The sequence below is a fragment of the Antechinus flavipes genome, chromosome 2 (assembly GCF_016432865.1).
Source record: "Antechinus flavipes isolate AdamAnt ecotype Samford, QLD, Australia chromosome 2, AdamAnt_v2, whole genome shotgun sequence".
NCBI lineage: Eukaryota > Metazoa > Chordata > Mammalia > Dasyuromorphia > Dasyuridae > Antechinus > Antechinus flavipes.
In genome coordinates, this window is record NC_067399.1 from 356,656,620 (window position 1) to 356,677,717 (window position 21,098).

General features: G+C 36.0%; 2 protein-coding genes across 4 annotated transcripts in view; one reads left to right on the plus strand and one right to left on the minus strand.

Moving 5' to 3' along the window:
- BTBD6 (BTB domain containing 6) overlaps positions 1–15,389 on the minus strand; it is a 32,197-nt gene extending 16,808 nt beyond the window's left edge. Inside the window, exons 1-6 of one of the 3 annotated variants that reach the window (XM_051978111.1) lie at positions 14,301–15,389; positions 12,965–13,482; positions 12,517–12,814; positions 12,092–12,182; positions 11,742–11,860; positions 7,095–11,387 (exon numbers count right to left, since the gene is read on the minus strand). In XM_051978111.1, the coding sequence (XP_051834071.1) occupies positions 10,355–11,387; positions 11,742–11,860; positions 12,092–12,182; positions 12,517–12,731 (1,458 nt within the window). In that variant the 5' untranslated portion in view covers positions 12,732–12,814; positions 12,965–13,482; positions 14,301–15,389 and the 3' untranslated portion in view covers positions 7,095–10,354. Of the gene's footprint in view, positions 1–7,094; positions 11,388–11,741; positions 11,861–12,091; positions 12,183–12,516; positions 12,815–12,964; positions 13,643–14,300 lie in introns of those variants that run through there. The other 2 variants (XM_051978110.1, XM_051978112.1) reach the window with 2 other exon arrangements.
- The window catches only part of BRF1 (BRF1 RNA polymerase III transcription initiation factor subunit), a 160,060-nt gene that overhangs the window by 58,235 nt on the left and 80,727 nt on the right, over positions 1–21,098 (plus strand). The window contains exons 5-6 of the mRNA XM_051978109.1: positions 6,682–6,754; positions 19,929–20,078. Of these exons, the coding sequence (XP_051834069.1) occupies positions 6,682–6,754; positions 19,929–20,078 (223 nt within the window). The remainder of the gene's footprint in view (positions 1–6,681; positions 6,755–19,928; positions 20,079–21,098) is intronic.

A 21,098-nucleotide genomic window follows, 5' to 3' on the forward strand; every position in this document is an offset into this window, starting at 1 on the left:
GGATAGTTTTGTTCAGTTGTTTTTCAGTGGTGTCTGACTTTACATGACCCCATTTGGGGCCTTCTTGGCAAAGATATTGGAGTGTGATTTGCTAATTCCTTCTCCAGCTCATTTTATAGATGAGAAAACTGAGGCAAAAATGGTTAAGTAACTTGCTCATGGACATACAGCTAATAGATCTCTGAAGACAGATTTAAACTGGAAAAAAAGGAGTAGTGTTCCTGACTCGAGGTCTGGCATTCTATCTAGTGGCCACGCAGCTGCCCACAGAAGATAATATAAAGTAGAATTGGTTTGCTAAGGGGTCAGAATTGAGAAGGGAGGAAAATTTAGGTTGAAGAATGGGATTAGAGGTGAAAGTAAGCACAAAGTAGGGCTCAACATTATAAAGCACAAAAAGTATAAAGAAAGAGTTAGAAAAAATGATCAAATAAAAGAAATTTTGGAAGTTATAAACCAGAAAGTGTAATATTTTAAGGATGTCATTCTCTTTGTCCATAGCTAAAGTGGAATAAAGGGATAGGATTAAAATAAAGAAATAGATTATGAGCTAGGTACTGAACTCATTAAGAAAGAAGGGTCAATATTAGATGGTAGATAATGGTCATCAACTTCTGGATTTGTTGTTAAAATTGGATAACTTAAAAGAGAAATCAGTGAGTTACGGTGATAGAGGGAGACACTGAAAGTGGCAGTGATGAAGAGTAGCTTTTAATCTTCTAAAGTGGTTTCCTATAATACCTATTTTGATTCTCAAAATAGCTCTCTGAGTTAAACTGTATTATTCCCATTATACAGATGAGATTGCTGTTTAGAGAGGTTATAACTAGAGATTCAGGATTTGAGTCTTTGTCTTCACAACTCCAAATCCAGCACAGTATGCATTATGCCACATTGCCCCAGTGATTCAGAAACCAAAGGAATTAGGTTATAAAGTCAAGTTAACCATTTAGGATACAAATGGGGGAAAACTCTAAAAAAACAACAAAATCCCTACTCAAAAAAAATTATGGTCTAATAGAGGAGACAAAATGCCAACAATTATATGCAAAGAGGATAAAATTTGGAAAATTTGGAAATAATTTTGAGAGAAGACACTAACATTAAGGAGTTTGGGAAAGTCTTCTTATGGTAGGTAGGATTTTAGCTTGTCCTAGAAGGAATTCAGAGAAGTGGAGAAGGAGAAGGCAGGAGAAAATTTCAGGCTTGGGGTTACAGGAGACAGACAATTAAATTCTCAGACTTTGGGGATGGATTATTGGCAAGGAGGCTGATATCATTGTACTAAAGAGTATGTAGGGATAGAAAAAAGTGTGAGAAAACTGAAAAAGTATAAATTATGAAGGGCTTTAAGAATGAGTGCATTCATAGGCATTAAGAAAAGAATCAACGAGGACAATATGATGGAAAAGATAGGAGATAGTACAGGAGGAGTAGGCCTTGGCAAGAGGTTCAAAATCTTCTTGTGAGACAAGAATGAAAAAGGTGCTAGTATTTTTGTTTTTCTTCCCGGGTTATTTATACCTTCTGAATCCAATTTTCCCTGTGCAACAAGAGAACTGTTCGGTTTTGCACACATATATTGTATCTAGGATATACTATAACCTATTTAACGTGTAAAGGACCGCTTGCCATCTGGGGGAAAGGGAGGAGGGGAGGAAGGGGAAAAATCAAAACAGAAGTAAGGGATAATGTTGTAAAAAAATTACTCTTGCATGGGTTCTGTCAATAAAAAGTTATTAAAAGGAAAAAAAAAAAGAAAAAGGTGCTAGCAAATGACATGAACTGAGGAGGAGGGAACAAGAGAGAGCCCTCTGGAAATGGTTTCAGTTTTTTCTAAGTAATGTACAAGGCAAGGTTCTCAGTGGGAAAGAGATAAGTGGAACTATGGGAGATTTGAAGAGGAATAAGAAGGTTTTAAGTTCATAGATGGGATGGCTATCAGATGGGGAAGGGATACTCTGGGGAAGGAAAACAAGGATTTTTTTTTTTAGAAAGACATAATGTAGGAGAGTGAATCTATTAGACATATTTAAAAGGATCCCTTTGCTGCAGTTAGGGTAGAATTGAGATTACATAATAAATTTGTAATGGATCCGGTCAGCATGGTTTCATGGTTTTCTCTAGCTTCAGTGGCATATGAAAGAGAAATAGCACTTACAGATGATACTTAAAGAATTCAGATTGATGGGATATTAAAATAAATAGACACAAGTTGATTTGGAGAGAGAGAACATTAATAATTAGAAGAAATCAAGAATGTCCTGCAGGAGGAGGTGAGTTAAACCATAAAGGAAGTTAAGGATTCTAAGAGATACAAATGAGGGAGGGAGGAGGCATGGAGGAGAGAGCCCCTACAATGTTATAGAGACAGGAGATGAAATTCTACCTTAGAGAAATATCTAGGACAGTTTGTCTAGAATGTGGGATGTGAAGGGGAAAGGGAAAGGAGCTAGACTCAAAAGTTTTTTTAAATGTAAAGCTGACCATCTAAGAGACAGGACTTGTAGAACAGCAAAGTGTTTGGAAAGCTGTGGTCTAAGGCCAATTTTGTTGGATACAAGAAGTCAGTAAAACCAGAAGGAAAAAACAACTCTTCTTCAATTGAAGATGTCAGTGTCTGGGATAAAAGTGAATTCTGTTTAGGCTTGAGAATAGCCAATTTAAAAAAAAAAAAAGTCACAGACTCATAGTTCCAAAGGAATCAGAGTGATTTAGAGAAAGGTTACTCAGACTTGTGGAAACAATAACATGATTCAGGCCAAGTTCTGAAGCAACTTTCCTACTAAGGCCTTTGGATAACAGATATGGGTGATGCTGTATCTTTTAATGGTCTAGAATTGAAAGCCAAATAAATAAAACTATACGTTTTTGAGGAATGCATATTGATTTTGAATTTTTTTCCTAAACTAGATAAATTTCAAGGTATACTTATATATTGGTGTTTTTAAAAATAAAATTTTACTGATATCTTTGGTTTTTAACATCATTTATTTTTATATATTTCTATCCCCATCCCTTCTAAGAAAGATATCCCTCATAATATATGAAAGAAAAAGAAAATATTGAAGCATCCACTTTCAATTGTTTTGTTCTTACTTTGTTTTTTTCATTTACATTTACATTATCTTCATGATTCTGCTTATTTTATTTTGCATTAGTTTGTCTTTCCATACTTCTCTGTATTCATCATTATATTGTAGCAGTGGTAGTTAATATAATCTTAACAAAAGGCAAGATTTTGGAAGTAATTGTTAGATAACTTTATAATTCTCTTACCTGCACCTCTATCCTTCAGAAGTACTGAGGACTTTGCATATATGCTCCAGGATAGAGTACAAAGTCCTCAGTATGCAAGGGTGGAGATGGTTGAGACAGATACTGAACTTCTTGAAAAAGAGAGGATGACCTTTACATTCCCATTGTGCAGCATAATGCCTTGCACACAGTAAATGCTTATAGGGTGATAAAGCCATATTGAGTGAATTGAGGGAAAGAAAGAGAGGGATTCCAAGTGGTAGTGATTAAGGAAGAATGTTGAAGAGGTGAAGAGGAGTAATAACTCTTCTCTTCCTCTGATCTACAGTGTTAGTAAGTAGCATGGGAGAAAGTATTCTCATGATGGTGGTTAGGGATATATTGTCTTCTGGGGGAAATCAGTTAGAATGAGTACAAAATGATAATAAAATGTTTAAGATTTTAGTTTTAAAGGTCTGGGTGACTGGTGGGTAAGAATGTGTGCTTTTTTTTTTTTTAAATGGGTAACCTTGAGCTCATCACAGTTATATATAGTGGTGTAGTAGAACATTGAACTTAGAATTAACCATCTTTTCTGAATGTAAGGGGAAATCCTTTTCGGCTGTAGATAGGATCAGATGATCCCAAATACAGAAATTTTGTGATTTTGCAATGCATTGAAACTGAGTGGGTATTGGGGAGAGGAGATATATGAAAGATGATCTTCTCTGGACTTTAGGAAGATGGACTTCATGGCTTGTGTCTAGGAAGGGTGGAGAAATAAGAATACTATTTTGAAAAAGGTTTTTGTAATTGTCCGGGTGAGACATTTTATATTATATGATGTAGAAATCAGTAGCACTGGGAAAAGAAACAAAGGGGCAGATTAATTATCATCAGTTTCTGTAAATGGGCAGATTTTTGTATATAGCTGGTATTATGTTGAATAGTGATTGGATAGTAGTTGATAATGTAACATGTACTTTTCTTTTCTTCATACTCTTCAAGTATAATTTCCCTTTCAAATAAGCTTCATTATTGAAGAGATTGTGGTATAATAGAAAGAACTTTGTCATTGGAGTCTACTAAAACCCTTAGTTGACCTGCTAACTGTAGTTAGTAGCCAAATAACCTTAGTCAATTTACGATTCTTCTGAGCTTAAAACCCTCATCTGTAAAGAGGAAATTGGGAATTCATTGCCAGACACTTCAACAGCTGACTACAGAATGCATTGGAATAGGGGAAGACATGGCAGGGAGACCAACAGCAGGCTGTTGCAGTGAGGTGATGAGGGCCTGTCACAAAGTGATTATAGTGTTTGAAGAGAAAAAAAGGAATGTTTGTAAGCAATGTAACAAAAGTTAAATGGACATGTCGTCTTTGGCAACTGATTGGATAGAAAGGATAAGGGTGACAATTCAAAGATGATACCTAGGTTGTAAACCTGGATGACTGGGACAATGGTGGTACCCTCAACATTAACAAGGAAGTCTAGAATAAGAAAGGTTTTGAAGGCAAGATAATGAGTTCAATTTTGAACATATAGAGTTCAAAGTATCTGAAAGGCAATTGGAAAAGAGGGACTGGAGGTCAGAAGAGTTGTTCAATCTGGGGAAGTAGTTTTGAGAGTCATTAGTATAGATAGAGCTAATCATTGAACCTACAAATGATATCAAGTGAAATCGGATAGAAGAAGAAGATAAGAGAGCTTTGGACAGACATGTGGGAAGTGAGTATGATTTGAATAAAGATCCAGCAAAGGAGACTAAGAAGAAATGGTTGGAAACAGAATAGACAGGAGAACCAGGAGAAGGCAGTGTCCTAAAAAAGAACCAAGAGAGGTCAGTGTTCTAAGAAAATCTGGAAGAAAAAAATCAAAAGAAGGTAATCACTAATCAAAGGTTACATAAAGGTCAAGCAGGATTAGAATTCTGAAAGCTATTAAATTTGGAAATTTAAAAATCAATTGTAAATTTTTCTTATTTTTATTTTTTCCAATCAGCAAAAATTTACCTTTTCTCTCTCCCATTCCTCTGCCCTTCAAAACTGAGAATGAAGGAAAAATTAAAAAAAAAAAAAAAACTTGTTAGAATCATATATAGTCAAGCAAAACAAAGTTTTGCATTGGTCATGTCTAAAAGAAAAAAAAATTGTGTATATGTATAAACCACAAATATGTAAACATACACATTAAATGTATGCATGTCTCCCCTCTCTCTTTTTTATACATATATGTCCATCAATGAATTATTTCCTTGTTATTAGTTTTCTAGAATCATGTTTGGTCATTATAGTCATCAGAATTCCTGGATCTTTCAAAGCTGTTTATCTCTACAGTGTCCCTGAACAAATTGTTTTCCTGATCCTATTCACTTCACTCTGCATAGGTTCTTAAAAGTCTTCCCAGGTTTCTCTGAAACCATCCCCTTCATCAGTAAGATGGAGAAAATGACATTAGATTTGGCAATTAAAAGATTAGTAATTTTGAAGGCAGAATCATAAGTTGAAACTTAACTGCAGAGAATTAAAAGTGAGAGTCAAAAAAATTAAACCATCTCAAGGACTTTAGCCCATAGTAAGCAGGTTAGCAATGGGTTGGCAATGGCGATGTAATGGATAAAGTGAAGATTTTTTTGTAGGGAGAGATAGAAGCATGTTTGTAGGTTATAAGAAAGGAACCAGTTGACTGGGTCTGAATAAAAATGAGAGCGTCAGGATGATAGGCAATTCATGGCATAAAATGACAACACTTATACACAAAGATGGGTTTACCTTACTCTTAAGAGCCACTTTTTCATCTGAGGCAGACATGAAGGACATAATGGTAGAAGACATCTTGGTGAGAAGATAAGTAGGGGAGAAGAAAGTTCTCTGCAAATGGCTTAAATTTTGCCAATAAAATATGAGATAAGGTTTTCAGCTGAAACTTAAAAAGTATAATAGGGAGATATATGTGTAAAAATAACATAAAATAAAATGTGAAAAAGACAAAAGAGTTTGTTAAGTGCTATAAGAAATGCAAGAAATAAGGAAAGAACACTTTTAGCTCAGAGGATTAGGAACAACTTTTTGGAGGTGGTAGGTCTTAAAGAGAAAAATTTCAGTAGCTAGAGATGCTAAAGGAATTAATTTCAAGTGTAAGTACATGGGGGCAGGAGAAGTGCATGTGGGTAAAGGAAAGCTAATAGTCCATGTAGTTGGAATATTAATGAATATGGGGATGAGAGTAAGATAAGATTGGAAAAAATAGGCAGGAACTGGCGAAAATCAAAAGAAGTTATATCAAAGAACTTTATAAGTTGTATAAATACTATTTAAAATATGAGATTTTATTGTTATCAGAGTTATGGTCAAACAACTTTTGTTTCTGTTTTATAGTGGAATATCTTTAAAAATATTAACATTAAAAATATAAACTCCAAGTTTTGGATTTGTTTTAATAGGTGAATGTTTATGTGCTGGGGAAAACATTTCTTCTTTTGGCCAGAGAACTCTGCATCAATGCTCCAGCAATAGGTATGTTTTTGTTTTCTGAGTATTTGGACAGTGCTTATTTTCTGAAAGAGTGTTGGGTTGTTGTTGGGTTTTTTTGTTTTGTTTTTTGAAGCCAGAGAATAAAGTGCCATGGTCTTTGAAGAAATAGAAGTAGTAGGGAAAGAGCACTTGAAAATCCAGAGATTGCCCAGGTAAGGAAGTTTTGAAAAAACTACAAAAAGCCCCTTACAATTTAGATCTATTTTGGGGTACAGAAACTTGAATATTGTTTGAAGCATTTAGCTCAGATGTGGGAGATAATCATTCCCTTTGAAGGCAATAGGCAATATGTGGGAAAGTTACATATCTTAGCAACTCTTAATGATGTATAAATGTTTTATTGTCTTGAATAAAAGATTGTGGAGTCCTTTTCCAGTCAAATCCAGCTCATATTTTTTCAGATGAATATTACTACAAGCACCAATTTTAATTAATCATTTTCTTAGAAGCACTTATCTGTGTGTGATCTTTTTGGAAAGGAAAGAAACTAGAAGTAGTTTTACCTCACTCTTCATTTGAGAATTGTCTATGCCATATAGTTTTTCTGCAAACATTATCTTTGAGATTCATAAATTACATGCAATGTGCCCAAGCATCTCTATTGAGCAAGCCCTAGATTAGGCACTCAAAGAGTTATTACCCCCAATTTAATATTGTAGTGAAAGCTATCATTTTACCTAGATAACAATCACCATGTCTACCTGCTAAGGAAGGAAACCAGAAGTCTTAATGTCACAGACGTAAGAACTCTTTAGAAAACTATTTATGATTAGTTGCCTAAGACTCAGTACAAAACAAGCAAATTGCTTACATTATGATTTTCAATCCTGACTGTATAGAAAAATAAAATTTGCTAATGTCCATAGATTTTTAGATGAGAAGGTATTTTGAAAATTATCTAATGCAATCCCTTCATTTTACATATCAGACCCAGAGGAATGAAGTCACGTAAAAGTACATAGGGAGCAGAGATGGCATTTGAACCCAAGTTTTCAGAGTCTAAATCTTGTATTTTCCTGTACCATAGTGCCTTTTATCTGCTCAGTAAATTCTGGTAGTACTTTGCATATAACTTTTCTGAAATGGTGGTATGTGGGAGCCTATAGGGGGTTGTAAAGTAGTAAGACAGAGGCATGATTAGGGAGAATGAGAATGAGAAGGGATTCATTTCCCTGGATTTCATAACCAGAAGGTAGAGGTCATCAATATTTTAAAAGTAGCTTTCAACAAGACCCCCAAAAAGCTGTTAGTTTTATTGGAAGTTGATGTATATTCAGGGAACCAAGGATACTGATAAAAGCGCTTATTAGTGGACTCAATGGCCTCTACAATCCTTTCCTTTATAGCACTATGCCCTTAAGGATATGATGGTGGTTTTGTTTTTTTTTTTTTTTTTTAATGAATGAACTGATTGACAATTCATACAATATCATGAAAGTTAACAGATTGAGAACTTTGGAAATCATATTTTAATTTAATATGAATATATACTTAGCAAACTCTCTGTATCACTTATCAAAACATTTTAAGAATTAGGCTCATTGCCAGCTATCTACTCTATCATGGTTATAATTATTTCATTTCAAACTTTCTAAGTGATAGAAGCAGCAAGATTAGTGATGAAAGGGTACCAGAACAGTGTTTAGCTGCATCATTTAAGGATCCACCTTTTAAAGCAGGCATAGAAGACTGGATATACTCTATAAAGAAATGGGTTTTCTACATTAAAAATAGTGTTACTTTTTTTAAACAACACTGCCAAACACATAGTAGACACCCTAATAAATTCTTGACCTCTTAAAAAAATGACATCTGGGATTTTTCTCCATTGTTAGTTCATTAGGATAGTTTTATCAGTTGTGCTAATGGTTTTTCACTTGTATTTGAAATCCAGCAATGTATCATCAGTGAGGCAACATGCTGAAAGAGTAGAAGCCAACAAGAATTTGTTCATGTTCTACCTCATATATGTACAAGTTGTGTGATTCTGGGCAAGTCATGTAACTCCCAGTATTCTAATCCAGTGCTGTCAGACTCAAAGCCCTATATATTTTTATATTACATGTTTTGTTGTACTTTAAAATTATTTTGTTAAATATTTTCCAATTACATTTTAATTTGATTCTGGCCTCGAGTCCATGTGTGTTTGACACTTCTGCTCTAAGTAAATCTTTAAAATTATAAACTGCAGAGATGATGCTAACATGTATTAGTCATGTAATCCTGACCTGGGACTTAACTATACTAATGAAATTATAGGTCTGCTCCCTGTTTCTGTCTTTGTATAGCCTTGATATGCCAAGCCATTGAATTTTATTATATACAATAAATTTTCTTTTTAAAAAATACATTTTAATTGAAAACTTGTTTTTATGTAACTTGTATCCTCCCCCTCCCAGAAAACCATTCTACTTAAAGAATTTTTTTGAAAAGAAAAAAGAGAGGGGAGAAAAGTCAGCAAAACTGAACAGTACATTAAAATAAATCTGACAATATATGGAATGTTTCATAACACCGGTGGACCTCATCTTTGCAAAAGAGATTGTCCCTTCTTTGGCCCAAATTAGTTCCTTATGATTTTAAGGAATGGATTTTCAAAACAAATATAAGATTTTATTATTTAAAATATTTTTCCACAGCTCTAGAGTACTAATTACACTGTATAAAACTAATCTGTTACTGAGAATTTGTTCTAAATTATATTATTCTAAATAAGGTCTTTTTGGATCAGTGGTAATAGATCCCTATTAACTCAGTAAGAGAATAAATACTGTTTGGGGGACATCCTTTGCCTTCTAAGGTTGAAATAGAACAAACAAACTTTTTACCATCATTTCTTAATATTATTTATTGTCATAAAGTGACTGGATGGTTTACTCACAATAGTACTTCCTGTGTTAATATTGAAGTGGATACCACTGAATTTTAATTCTACTGGTTTCCATAGCCTTGTTCTTTACAAGAAAGCTCAAGGATATCAGCAAATCAACCTGAGATTGTCAATGTAATAAAAGTTGGGTCATCTTCTACATTTTGTTAAATCAAAGCAACCTAGATAACTTTGGAAAATTAAAGCAGCATCTTTCATAATAGAAATGAGTTTCATATTTGGGTAAGATCTTGTATCTTTTTTTGTGACATTGGATTATCATAAGATAATTGACAGAGAACTAAAGGGACTCTAGGGGTCATTTAATCCAGTGGTTTATTTAAATTTGTTGACTTTTATGCTTTGGAATTAGTAAGGCATGAAACACAAAGGAATTTTTAAAAATTGAATGAATGTACAAATTTTTAGGATAAAGAAAAATGTTTTATATTTTATAGGTTCATAAACAGCTCTACTTTAGAACATTCTATCAGCCATAATTAATTAGTTAAATTAATTAGTAAATTAGTTGTCTACATATAGAATAAATAAAATAGGATTAAATCCAAGAGTATTCTTGCACTTAGTTTGAGAGGCTGCTATTTTAAGAGTAATGTAATAGCTGAACAAGAAACAGCTGTAGAATTTTCTAGTTTTGAACAAGTCCCTTTCATGTGCATAGCAGTATTGGAATACCATCCTCATAAACTGTCTCACGCATAGAAAATAAGCTCTGGAATCTGTCCTCCTTGGACTCCAGTGCCATTGGTACTATCTGAGGAGCATTGGAATTGAAATGTCACTTTTTCACACTGAACTTCAGTCATTCCCTCCTGTCCAAAGTAACTAAGTTCATTACCATCCAAGATGGCACTAACATTGTAAAATGTGTCTTGTTCAATTTGAACCGGATGTTCAAACCAGACTGAAAATGTATTACTGGATCCATCTGAAAGGAACTTGGTCAGATTATGAGCAAGAACAACATTGAGCCGTTTAAGTTCAATTTTCACACTGTACTCAGCTTTTCCACAGCTTGATCCATATAATCCGAGTCCTGCAATAAATATCCTCTTATCTACTGCAAACTGGATGCTGTCACATCGTCCACGGTATCTCCACTGGTTGCTCCGATATGCAGATGATTGAAATCTGTGACATCTCTGAGGGGCAAGGCCTTTCCTTTTTGTCAGTGGAAACTCCAACTGTGGTTTCTTGGTAGCTGTGTACCATAGGAATATGCTGCGTGTCTCTTCAAGAGTTAAAATATCTGATTGAGCAGCACCATTGGCAAACTCCTCCAGTGTCATAGTTGGAATTCGTACTAAAAATAAAACTTTTCCCAGTACTTTCCTCTTATTTCTTGGTGTAATTGGCAAACCTTCTCTTTTACATTCAGCTTCTGCCCAGTTCAGAACAGCTTCAAAGATAACTACCTCCTTGGTGTTTAGTGATTCCCTGGTAAGGATAATTTCTAATGTTTGTTGATCTATTTCACAAAAGCCCTCTGACTTTAATGCCATCTCTGCTTGAGCATCAATCACTTCCCAGCAACGCTGGGTTAGTTCTGGTTCCTCAAAGAGCCTGCTCTGGGAGAGCAAAACACAAGCATTTTTTGCCTCTAAACTAGTCTCTAGAAAATGAACACAAGCTTTTGCTAAAGCTGGAACAATATACTTCTTGGCAGCATAGAGAGTTGCAAGCACAGTGTCAGCTTCCAGGTCAATTTCATCACAATACATGTACCTAATCAGAGTGAAACAGATTTAAGAAAGTACTGATAATGGAGTTTGGGGAGGTTTTATATACTATTTTAGATGTTATACCATTTAAATGAACTATATTATTTAAATGCTATGCTGTTTTAAATAGCTGAGTATATACTTCCCAGGAAAAGATAACCTTTTAGAATTTGAAAGATTAGCTATTTATCAGCTCGGTTGTTATCCATGATGGATTTACCTTGCAGTTTTATAAATGCTATCGATTTCATAAGTCCTTAGTGTACTGCCTTTCTTCTTAATAAGCACTCAGTATACTTTAATTGATGACAGTGCAGCCTAAGTCCCTGTAAACGCTGTAATTTCAAGCAAGACTTACTTTAACAGGATGAGAAAAGCTGCAGGCTCCACATCAGGTATATGGATTTCAGATTTGACTTCTGCAAGATCGCCATAAAACATGGCATAAAAGACAGAGCTGCCAACTGCCAGCACATACTGTAAAGAAAAACATCTTGCTGGTAAACGGCTGTATTCAATCTAATAAAATTTACTAGTGAATAAAGACTACAGAAAAGTGTGGGGGGGGGGAGAAATATCAATAAGCAAATTTGGCTTTGGCGGCTCAATGTAATTAACATGTATGGAAGCAGTTTCACATTATATGAAATTACATTCTAAAAGATTCTAGGTCTTTAGTGGTTCACAAAGGGAAAGACGATTACAAACCTTATGAGCAGGAACTCGCTTTGATGTCTCTAGAGGGCCAATGATAAAGTGTACATCAGCCATGAGTTCGTTATTGAACATCATTGCATTCCTGGAAAATTGCAAAGAGAAAAAAATGCTTAGATTTGCATCTTAAAAACATTTAGCATATAGTTTGATTTTTCTCAGCCTTCTCACTGAAAGATACTTGAACCTCGACAGAAGCAGAGCCAGAAACTAGCAAAAAGGGAAAAGCCAGAACATCTTCATCCCATTCTCTTTTGGAAAGGTAAATACCACATGTCCAAAAAAAAAAAAAAAGGACATTCATCCACTGCTCAGTGCCACAGATTCTTACCCAGTTTTATACAGTCCCCTCTAATAAAATATTTTCCTAATGAGGAGTAAAGGCTGTCGGTCTAAATTCATCTGTTATGGCTTCTTACCTCTCTCGGAGAGTGGGGTAGAATGACTGCCAGTTGGTACTCTCGAAGTTGTTGTTAAGGTTTTGCACCTGTGTTGGTAGTGGAGATTGGGCTGTTTGATGAAGGTGAAGGGAGCTATTCTTAGCATTGGCTGCAGTGACTGTGGTGGCAGTGGTAGTGGAATTACTGTTAGTGATGTTGGTATTAGCACTGGTAGAGAAAAGTTCTGCTGCCATCTTCTGCAGGGACAAGGACCCTACCTCATAGCATGCTGGCACCTTGCCATGAACTATCACATTCTTTTGGGACTCCAAGGTTACTGGAAGGAAGAAGAAAGAAGGTGAAATACTACATAATTCTGACGTCGAAGTAACTTGGGGCCAGAGGCAAGAATGAGAATTTACTATAGGAAAGCCAAGAATAGAACAAAACAATCTCAGGGGCAGAAGAGCTGATAACCAATGCTCACCTCTGTTGGTCTGGGGCCAACCTTCGAGCTTGGGGCAGGATGGCCAAAGAAGTGCAGCCCTCCAGGGATGATTGCAAATAGTCCAGTAGCAGCAGCTGTATAAATCCAGAGCCCTTTGTAGCTGAGAAGGCAGGCACCTTGCCTGCTCCTCAGCCAAGCAGTAGCCTCAGTTTCAGGGATCAGTTTTTAGTGAATTTTTTTGGTACCCAATAACGAGACCCTTGGGAAGCGCTGCAGATTAGCCTCAAATCCAAAAGGGTCAAATGAAGATCAATGCCCGTTTAGTTTCCAGGCTCGAAATTCCTAGGCTGTGAAAACTGCTGCGCATCCCCTCTTAGCGCGCACCCTCCGGCATAGCTGTAGATTCCCTGGGCAGAGTTGCTAGCCGGGCGCAGGGTGGGGTTGATCCTGGAGCGAGGTTCTCTACAACGTGAGCTAGTAGTGCCATTGAACATGGTTTTTGCTTTCTGCCATTGGGGTCACTTCATTTTTTTGCCGGAGCAACTTCCTTGAGGGTGCTGGGGATGAGGATGGGGTGGAAGTTAGCTATTTGTCATTCAGTAGGTGCTGACGAAGTCCGGTCCCACTACCTTCCCCTACCCCTTCCTTTTTTCCTCCTCCTCTTTCCCCCCTTCCTCCCAGTTCTCTTCCCTCCTCCTCCTCCTCCTCCTCCTCCTCCGCTTCCTCCTCCTCCTCCTCCTTCCTTCCTTCCTTCCTTCCTTCCTTCCTTCCTTCCTTCCTTCCTTCCTTCCTTCCTTCCTTCCTTCCTTCCTTCCTTCCTTCTTTCCTCCTTCCTTTCTCCTCCTCGTCAGTCGCCCTAATAATTGCCAGCCTCAGTGCACGTCAGCAGTAGCAGCTCCAATAGAAAGAGCTTATGGGCCCAGGCTCCCCCCATTTTCTTTCTCCCTCGCCCAGCCCAGACAATATGTCATTCTTCTCGCTAGTCTACCATTTCCCCACTCCCTACTGCTGCTTAGGGAAGAGGGGTCCCTATGGAGATGGGATACGACCGTGGGTCCCCTATGCTAAGGAAAGATTGATTGGCGAGACCAGAGGCACGAGGCTGTGGGCGGTATTTCTGTTCTCTCTTAACCCCTTCTAGAGCCTTCCCCATATCTCAACTACGGAAGCTGACACAGCTTAGGGGCAAAGGAAAAAATGATTGCGTTTCGGGAGCTCAGTGATTTGAAGGAGTAAGAGCATCGGCGGAGGCGAAGTCGGAATTCCCTGCTCCCCTCTTCCCTACTTCTTTATTACTCCGTATCTGTGGAGTTTCAGAATGTAAAATCTCCCGCCCGGTACCCCTTCCCTGCCCCAAAAGGACATAGGGTCATACCTAGGCTTTCAGCCTTCTCTCCTCCCTTTGCAAGCTGGGAAGTTTGCACAGAAAGCTCCTTGGTGGAGGCAGAAGCCATGATTACCAAGCTGGGAGGGGAGGGGAGGGGCGGGGCCTGGAGTTGCTGTGCATCCCCGCCCGGCTCTGCTGGCCTGCACCCATCTGTCTGGAGGGGCCAAGCGAGGGCGCTCCTTCTCTGCCTGGTCTCAGCGCACCCTCCCCCCCCCCCCGCAAACTGCCCTGGGGAGCCGCCTCCGCCATTAAGTCCTAAATCATAGCCGGGGATTTAGTACCCAGAAAAGCTGAAGCGGATCTCAATCCGCTTTTTTTTAGGGTGGGGGAAGTAACTTTCATGGTGACTGTGACTTCGGGGCCCAGTCAAGGCTCCCCATCTACACTTTTCCTGAGGAATTAATCTGAGCATGACCAAAGATTTCGACCTGACCAAAAGAACTATTATGTTTCTTGCTGATCATGCTTATCTTCCTTATTGTTATATAGGAAATGTGTTTTTCCTATGTCCACCAGAACACAGTACCACACCTCCCCTTCACATCGTCCCCCTTTACTTCCCGCTTCCTCTCCCCTCCCTCCCCCCATAAGCTTTTCAATATTTGATGTATTTGCAAAGCTTGGCAATGCTAGTGTTCCTATAAGAATGGGAGCTATTTTCCCTGTTGGAGAAAATTTATGTGAAAGATCTGACTGGAATGGGTTGCTGTTTAAAAAAACAAAATTAAAAAAAAAAAAAACCTAAAACCTTTGTCTCTATGGGAGGAACTTTGATTCGGCATTTGAATTTCAAAAATTCAGAAATAGAAATCCTATTATGAATAAAGCAAGACTCCTCTTACTCGGCTTTTTACTAGCTTCACCTTTTACATACGATTATATTTTCTTTATTGAAGCACTGTGACCTTACAGAAAGCTATTTCTGGTAGTTTTGCTTCTTTGAAATTGTTCTTTGGGATCGTTAATGGGGAGAAAAAATTTAGTTGCAGTGTTACTGGTAAATTAAATGGTTTTTGAAAAACATGAATTGAGAAATTAAAAGAGTACACTTTAGAAAACTTGCCCTTTCACTACAAGAAATAATATTGCCAGTGTTTATGCCATGTTTTATTTTTGGAGCAGGTTCTTGCGAGCAGTTAAACAATGAATTTTTTTTTTTAATTTACAAAAGAGAGTGCCTCATTTCCTTACTGTCCATTTCCTTTATTATGAGCGTGAAATAAGTAATAACAATTCTATTGTATATAGGAATACAAGAGGAGTTCAAGTGAAACAGCTAGGTGGCCACAATTAATATTGTTCTGGGCTTGTACTCAAGAAATCCTGTATGCAGAGTCTTTTTTCAAACATTTTCCATGCCTGGAATATGCTTTCCCTTTATTATCTACAATTTACCCTGTGAACTTCTTGTTTGTACATAGTTGTTTGCTATGTTAAAATTGTAAATTGAGTTGTCTGACCGTTGCCTTCTCTTCTAATGAGTTAATAAATTTTACTGGGAAATAGATTGTAAAAGAATCTAGAAATCAATTACAAACTATCCCCAAGATAAAAGGAGCATAATTTAAAAATTTTATCATATATTAACTAAAATCCATATCCTAGTAATATATGCCTATGTATATACACTGTGATCTCATACTATCTTCGAACCTAATACTTTTAAAAGTTTTGTAACTAAGTACACTTGTCATCATTGATATTTTGCATTGCTTCAAGATGTTCACAGGTGTTGAATTTATAGATAACACTCCAGATTTCTTATCTTCTATTATTTCCATTAAACAATTAATTTAAAAGAAAGGTAAGAGAAATCTATTAGTCACCAAAAAATATTTGCTGCAAAGGTGACCATATTCCAGCCCTTTAAATTTTCATTGTGAGGTCTTAAGCACATATGATAAGTGAGGCAAAAAGTCTCACTAAAAGAAACCCGGTAATTAAGCTAGATTGTAAACCACTCATGACTTCTTATTCCTATGCTTTTTTTTCCCCCATCCTTCCATTTAACTCTCCATAGGATTACCCCATTTGAGAATTTCCCTTAAAGTCCTTTTTTCTAGGACCTTAAGGTGTTGTGTTTTTTTCCCTCATCTGTTTTTTAGGTTTTATCTTCCATACTAATACCTTTTATCTCTGAACTGAATTTGCTTGATTGCCTCTAGTTACTTTTGAATTTTATTCTTAAAGCTTTTCTTGTTTGAGGGCATGAGGAAACAACATGGCATAGTGAAAAGATCACAGAATCTGGAGTCAAGTGACCTGGCTTTGATTTCTAGGTATTAGAGGTATTACTAGGTATCTAAGATTACTAGTTTTATGACCTTAGAAGAGTTTCTTCACTTCTGTACCTCAGTTTCCTTATCTTTTAGCCTATGTGATGCTATGTAAAGAATATTGGATTTGGAATCAGAGAATGTTAGTTCAAATTCTGGTTCTGCCATTATTATCTGTGGGTCTTTGGACAAGTCATTTAACTTCCTCGTGACTCAGTTTCTTTATGTGAAAAATGAAGGCATTGGACTAGATAATTTATCAGATTATTCTAGCTCTAGATCTGTAATTCTTTATATTTCCATTAAGCATTAAGCCCTCTTATTTTACAAAGAAAGTTTAATCCAGTCTAGGAGTCATAATTGAGACTGACTAGTAATTGTGGATGCCATAATGAATAGAGAGGGGAGAAAGGGAATCAAAGAATATGAAGCAAAGAGATAGAAGAGAGAATGGAAAAGAAAGAAGAAAGGTGGTGCTTGTGGTAGAAGAAATGACCTCATTATAATTTTCTTCTTTTACAAGCATCAATATGCATAAGAGGGATGATATCTCCTGATCATTCTTAGGCTTCCACAGTCTTCAGTATTAGTAGATTAAACTGAGGAATAGTCTCTTTGCACAGTTCTCCTAATTCTTATGTTTTGGGTGTCTTGTTAGGTGGAGCACTGTTTCCAAAAGGCAGCTGGATTATTATGTATCACGAAAGTTAAGGGAGGTGATTCTTGCAGAATCTGGTGAAGAAGAATACTTCCTTAATGAAAGAATTAAGGGCATGGAATAGTGCTATGGGTAAACTATGTTACAAAGTGCCTTTGTAGCAAATTTCTCCCATAGAAATCCAATATACAAGATATCTAGGGAATTGATGTAAATTTATAACAACAAAAACCATCTCCCAATAGCTAAATGGTCAAAGGGTATAAACAGGAAATTTCAAAAGAAGAAATCCAAAAGGGGCAATGAAAAAAAATACTCTCTGGAGTCTGAACTCCTGGATTTATATATCATTTCTGATAATACTTGGGTAACTGTAACCCATTTAACTTCCTTGGATCTCAAACTGTGTATTCTTTGACCCAGTGATACAACTATTAGTTACTCCATAGTGATCAGACAGAAAAGAAAAATATGTACAAAAATATGTAATAGTACTTATAATTACAGCAAAGAACTAGAAACAAATTACGTTGGCATATTATTATTCTATAAGAAATAACCAACTAAAAAGTTTCAGAAAAAAATGGAAAGACTTTTATTAATTAACTCAGTGAAGTAGAACCAGACTGATTTATACAGTGGCTAAAACAATGTAAATAAAAACAGTTTTGAAAGACTTAGGAACTTTGACTAATGCATTATATTTCCATTAAGCATTAAGCCCTCTTATTTTACAAAGAAAGTTTAATCCTAAAAACTGATGATGAATAATGCTTCCTACCTCTTGGGAGAAAGGTGGTGATGGACTGTAAGCTCAGATGGGACACCAACTTTTATACATGGCCAATGTGTAAATTTATATTGCTTGAATGTATTTATTATAAAGGATCGCTTATTTTTAGGAGGAATAAGTGTTGAGAGAATAGATATGTATTGAAAGTGTTTTCAGCAAAAAGAAGAAAGTATTAATGAAAAAACACGCAAAAGAAAACATAGGGAAGTTGAGAAGAAAAGACTGTTAAATAGTATAGTGCTGATAGATGGAGAGTCAGGAAGACTTTGGTTTGAATAAAACATTGGCTATGTGACTCCAAGTACATCAATTAAAACCTTTTTAGGCTCAGTTTTCTTATTTTTTAAAATGACAGGGGTATAACACCCATCTCACAGAATTATTAACTGTATAGAATGAAATTGTGTAAATTGCTATACAAATCTTTTTTAACACTACATAAATTGCTTTGTTATAATACAGATTATTGATAATCTGTTAAATTTATTGTGTACTTTAAATAAAAAGCTAAGCATAATATAGATACATGGTGGGTTTAAATTCCCATACCAAATGTTGGTTAAATTTATAGAGAAAATTTTAAAATGAAAGTTTAAAAAGGTAAAGAAAAAGATTCATTTTCTAAACCATAGGAGGTTTTGTTCAATTATTCTCTTAATTCATCATGACATTTTGTTGCTACATAGGGAGTTTGTCTTTAGAAGCACTGATGTTTAGATTTTCATATTCAACTCATTTAGTTATTTTTTCCTTTGAATATGATCTATGTGCATTCATCACTGAAAAATCACTGTTAATTATCTATTTGCATTTTATTAAATTAAGAATGTTTTATTAATTTTTTATTAGGTAATTATAATCTCTTAAACTTCTTCTAGCAATTGAAAATATAATGAATTATGAAGGAGACACTTGCGTAATAACAATTTAGATGAAAATAGTAGCATATTATATACTGATTTCAGGACAGAAGTTAAAAGGACTTTAAGAAAGCTTTTGTCCAAATTCACCAAAGAAGGTATTAAAAGCAAGTTATTTTTCATTTTAAGCCTATAGTTAAACACTTTAATTATGAGAATTTAATAGCTTCTGAGCTAGCCTTAATCTGTTGTGGGACAATTCTACTCATTAGGAAGATTTTCTTAATATTGAGTTGAAATCTGCCTCCCTTTATGCATTATAATATCAAGCAAAACAAAACTTATTCTCCTTCTGCACAGTGGTACTCTCTCAGATATTTTGAATCATGATTGCATTCTCCTTAACTTTTTTTTTTCCCAAAATGAGCAATCTTCTACAAATCCTATGGCATGGCTGATAGTCTGTATTGTCTCAATTGCTCTCCTATGAACCTGCTTTAGTTTGTCAGTTTGCAATACGAAATGGGGTACACAGAAGTAAACATAACACTCTAGATGTGGCTTGACAAAGACAAAATATAATGGATTTTTGTACATGTAGGGCCCCTTCCCTCTTGTATGACTTCTTTAGGATACAGGCCTAGTAGAGACACTGGCTGGATCAAAGGGCATGCATAGCTCTAAAGCTTTTGGGGCATAGTTCTAAATTGCTCTCCAGAAATTGGATCATCTACAAATTTGGTATACTTTTATCCACATTTTTGATTAAACAGTATAGTGTCAAAAACAAGTCCCTGAGATACTCCTTTGAAAGCCTCATTCTAGGATAACCTTGATCACTTTGGATTTTGTTATTTAACCAGTCTGGCTTCAAAGCATTCTTTAGTCTTATTTATATATGTTTTGGGGTAAATAACAAAACATGGGGCCAATGACAAAAAAGCTTATTCTCCATACAGGTATTGAGTGTGTATGTATATGTATATATACTATTTTTTTTTTGTTTGTTTGTTTGTTTGTTTTTAATAGATCCATGTCTATACATTCCTCGCTTTGCACACATGCTGGAGTTTGGAGAAAAGAACCATGAAGTGTCCATGACAGCCCTGAGACTGCTTCAGAGGATGAAGAGAGATTGGATGCACACAGGGCGCCGACCCTCAGGCCTCTGTGGAGCAGGTATCTGATGCAAGTAATGCACTATAAATGTTAGCTAAGTCCCAGTGCCTAGCACTTAGCCATTTAGCAAATTCAGAGGAGAAAGTAGAACGAACAAGGAGCTCCTTCAGCATCATCTTTCTGGGAGAGATGGCTATGTAGCCTCAGTTACAAGAAAAGACACCGCAACTTCAAAAACATATGGGAAATGTATGTTAACAAAATTCTATTGTGTCAATATAAATTACATTCTCTAAAACTCAACTTTTATTTTCTCAAAATTTAAAAAGTTTTAAATGTACTTCTCTGCTAATTCTGTGAGACAACTTCCCATTTCTTTGTTTGCTTTTCTCTTTTCTCCAACCTCTCTATTCTTTATGCCTTGTTAGGCAAGTAAGTGAGCCTCAAGTGGAGGGAGCCAAGAAAGCAACCTTGAAGTGAGAGAGGTAGGGATGGGCTGTTTTTTTTTTTTTCTTGTTCTTTTCAGGGTGGTCTTAAAACCATCCTGCTATATTATGGCAGTCTTAGCATTTAATGTTTGTGCTTTTAAAAAAAAAGTCCCACTTCTCTAGCTATAATGACAAAATGCCAAGAAAATCCCATGGACAATATTGGCATGACTTATGGTCCATAGAATCACAAAGAGTCGAACATGACTAAACAACTAAAAACAATTACAGAAATCATGCAACTGAATTTCTCATACGTCCAATATCTAGTATAAAAAAGTGAGCAGAAGTTCCTAGTCCTCAAATCCTAAGGAAGTTGTCATAGCTTTTTTTGTGTCATTACATACGAGTTAGAAAAGTTAGTCCCATTTGTCTGGATTAACTATATATACATTTATAAATGTTGGAACTGTTCCTCATTCATTGGATGAATTATGATTGTGTTAGAATCCTACTATTAACTCAACTTGAAACAAGGTGATAACTCAAGGGAGATGTTAGAATCCTAGTGTTAACTCAGTGGAATTGATACAATGCTTATTCATTCACACCTTAGAGCAAATCCTTACAAGGTGATAAGTTGCTAATACCG